The sequence below is a fragment of the Branchiostoma belcheri genome, unplaced genomic scaffold (assembly GCF_001625305.1).
Source record: "Branchiostoma belcheri isolate BF01 breed outbred unplaced genomic scaffold, Haploidv18h27 scaffold66, whole genome shotgun sequence".
NCBI lineage: Eukaryota > Metazoa > Chordata > Leptocardii > Amphioxiformes > Branchiostomatidae > Branchiostoma > Branchiostoma belcheri.
In genome coordinates, this window is record NW_017804309.1 from 1,072,565 (window position 1) to 1,074,932 (window position 2,368).

The 2,368-nt window shown below is 47.0% G+C and overlaps 1 protein-coding gene across 1 annotated transcript in view; it reads left to right on the forward strand.

Moving 5' to 3' along the window:
- LOC109483674 (phosphatidate phosphatase LPIN1-like) overlaps positions 1-2,368 on the forward strand; it is a 13,274-nt gene that overhangs the window by 6,409 nt on the left and 4,497 nt on the right. The window contains 2 exon segments of the mRNA XM_019786709.1: positions 853-2,127; positions 2,130-2,364. Of these exon segments, the coding sequence (XP_019642268.1) occupies positions 853-2,127; positions 2,130-2,364 (1,510 nt within the window).

Genomic DNA, 2,368 nt, shown 5'->3' on the forward strand with positions numbered 1-2,368 from the left:
ACAGCATGAGTTGATTTGTTTATTCTCATGGGTAGGTAGGAAGGTGTTTAAGTTTGCTATTGAAACAGTTTTGTAGTTCAGTAGTAGTACATTGGAAACACATATTCATGGTGTCACAACAAAACCACCATGATCATTTCAGGATTTACAGCTTATGTCAGTCCAGTCAACCAACACTGGGTACCATTTACAATTACTCCAGACTTTACAGCACTAGAATTTGATCAATACTACAGTACAAGACTTTTTCAATATATCGGATGAATTTCTTACCACACTAAAGATTTGCAATGATTGGCTCCATCCTTCTACATTAGTATCAGCAGGTGGATGCAAGTCAAGTAGTAAAGTAGTTATGCATTGATTAGAGGGTAGAGACTGCCTCCATGGGAATGTTTTAAACTAATTTAGACACCAACAAGCTAGAGTACATGTACAAACCTAATTTTGGCAGCAATTTTGTGTGCTCGGTTAATCTAGCACTGGTATCGTGGGAATGTTCCCATTGAACAAGGAGAATTGCTTTACATGATGTCAGTTTTGACTGCATTTCTTTCCACGAATGTAATACGTCAGCTTTCTAATACATTTACTCTGGCCAAACTTGAACCTCTGAAGAGTGTACCAGCAAAATATTGCAAAATAAAGCTAAGTAAATATAGAAAACATGTTTTTGTGAAGATGTAAAAAAATGCCAGCCACATTTTTCTCCAGTGATATGTCTTTGTTCCATAACAATATAGGCTTCGTGCTGTTGTTTCCTCTGTGTTGAACAGAGTTCAAAATGATGACAAGTGACCCATTCTCATCCATGTTTGTGTGACATCCCTGTTTGGTGTTTGTCCCCCACAGGTGCAGAAGAGCTGATGGAGGAAGGGGTCAGGAGAATGAAGGAGGACCAGAGCTTTGTGGAGGAGATATTCAAGCACATCGCAGTCCAGACAGATATAACAGCATGTAACCTGAAACTGTCTACCTCTGGCAAGTCGGAGGGCGGTAGTAAGTCGGAGGGTAGCAGTCCTGCAGAGAAGGTGACAACCATCCAGGTCCTCACACCAGAAGAGGACAAAAGGAAGAGTGGGAGCAGTATGGATGAGTTCACCACGCCATCCGATGAGATCCGATCCATCGCTGACCAGCTCAAGGAGCCAGAGGGTGCTTCAGATGATTGCTCAATGACGACCAAGGTCGTTCCGAGTCCATCTGACACTGTAGACAAGAAGCAGCATTCCGTTCTTGTGCAGACGGATGCTGTAGACTTGAATTTGATGGAGAAATTAGGGAAGGCTGGGGTGGAGGCGCAGTTTCAGCAGCTGCAAGTCTCGGATGGAGATGAGAGTGATCTGGGTGACGATGAGAGAAAAGGGATGGCAGATAACAGCTCCAGGAAAAGGAAGATGAAGAGGAGGAGTAGGAATGAACTGCGGAGGGAGTCCCCACGGTCAGAACAGAAGGAAGAAGGCATTTTCACGATAGACCTTGGTGAGGAAGAAGAAGATGGCTTCGCCCAAAATGGCCATGTTCTGTCAGGACAGGCTCTAGTACAGGAGGAGCAGAGCCGGCCTGACATCTACCCGTACTCTGATGGAGACGTGACCCCTGCTGTGCAGCCATCCAGTCCTGTCGGCAGCCGCCCGCCCACGCCGAAAAGCGACACTGAAGTGGAGCTGCAGAGAAGGGGATCACAGACACAGGGAGAGATGCTGACGTGGAACTGGGGGGAGCTACCACAAGGCCCACATAACGTTGCTTCAACTGATTTGCATTTCATGCCTATACAATCTGCCCAAGAACAGCAGTATGACCAAAAGTCTTCTTTAACGGTTAATGTTGATGATTCTGCACAACTTGAATCCACTGCTCAGGCTTCCCCCAAACCAGGGGACGAGGGGAAGCCTTCCATGTTGGGAGGGGTGTTCCAGTTCATGCGGAGGCCCTCCTCCAGAAAGGAAGATATTGAGGGTGGACTGTACCTCGATGACCTTGAAAGTGGGGAGATAGATCCTGAGGTGGCTGCACTGTACTTCCCCAAGACCACCTCCCACCAAGCTATCAAAACAGCCAAAGACAGTTTGAAGGAGGAGGATAATTTTTCTGAACAAAGCTCGCTTCCGCAGAGCCCTCATTCCTTGGGGGGGCCTCGGGTGGGTTTGACAGTGGTACAGAGACAAACCCAATCTTCATTGTAGACGAAGCCACAGAGCAGGTTGTAGACCCCGCCATGTCCCTGTGTGGAGGCCTGACGGCCACAGATAGAGACATCCCAGATGAGAAGTTCATGTCAGCCATTGTGACCTACAAAGACTTGTGTGAGAATCCCAATATTCTAAACCACCCTGACCTCGTGCTGCGCATCGAAGGGAAGTAC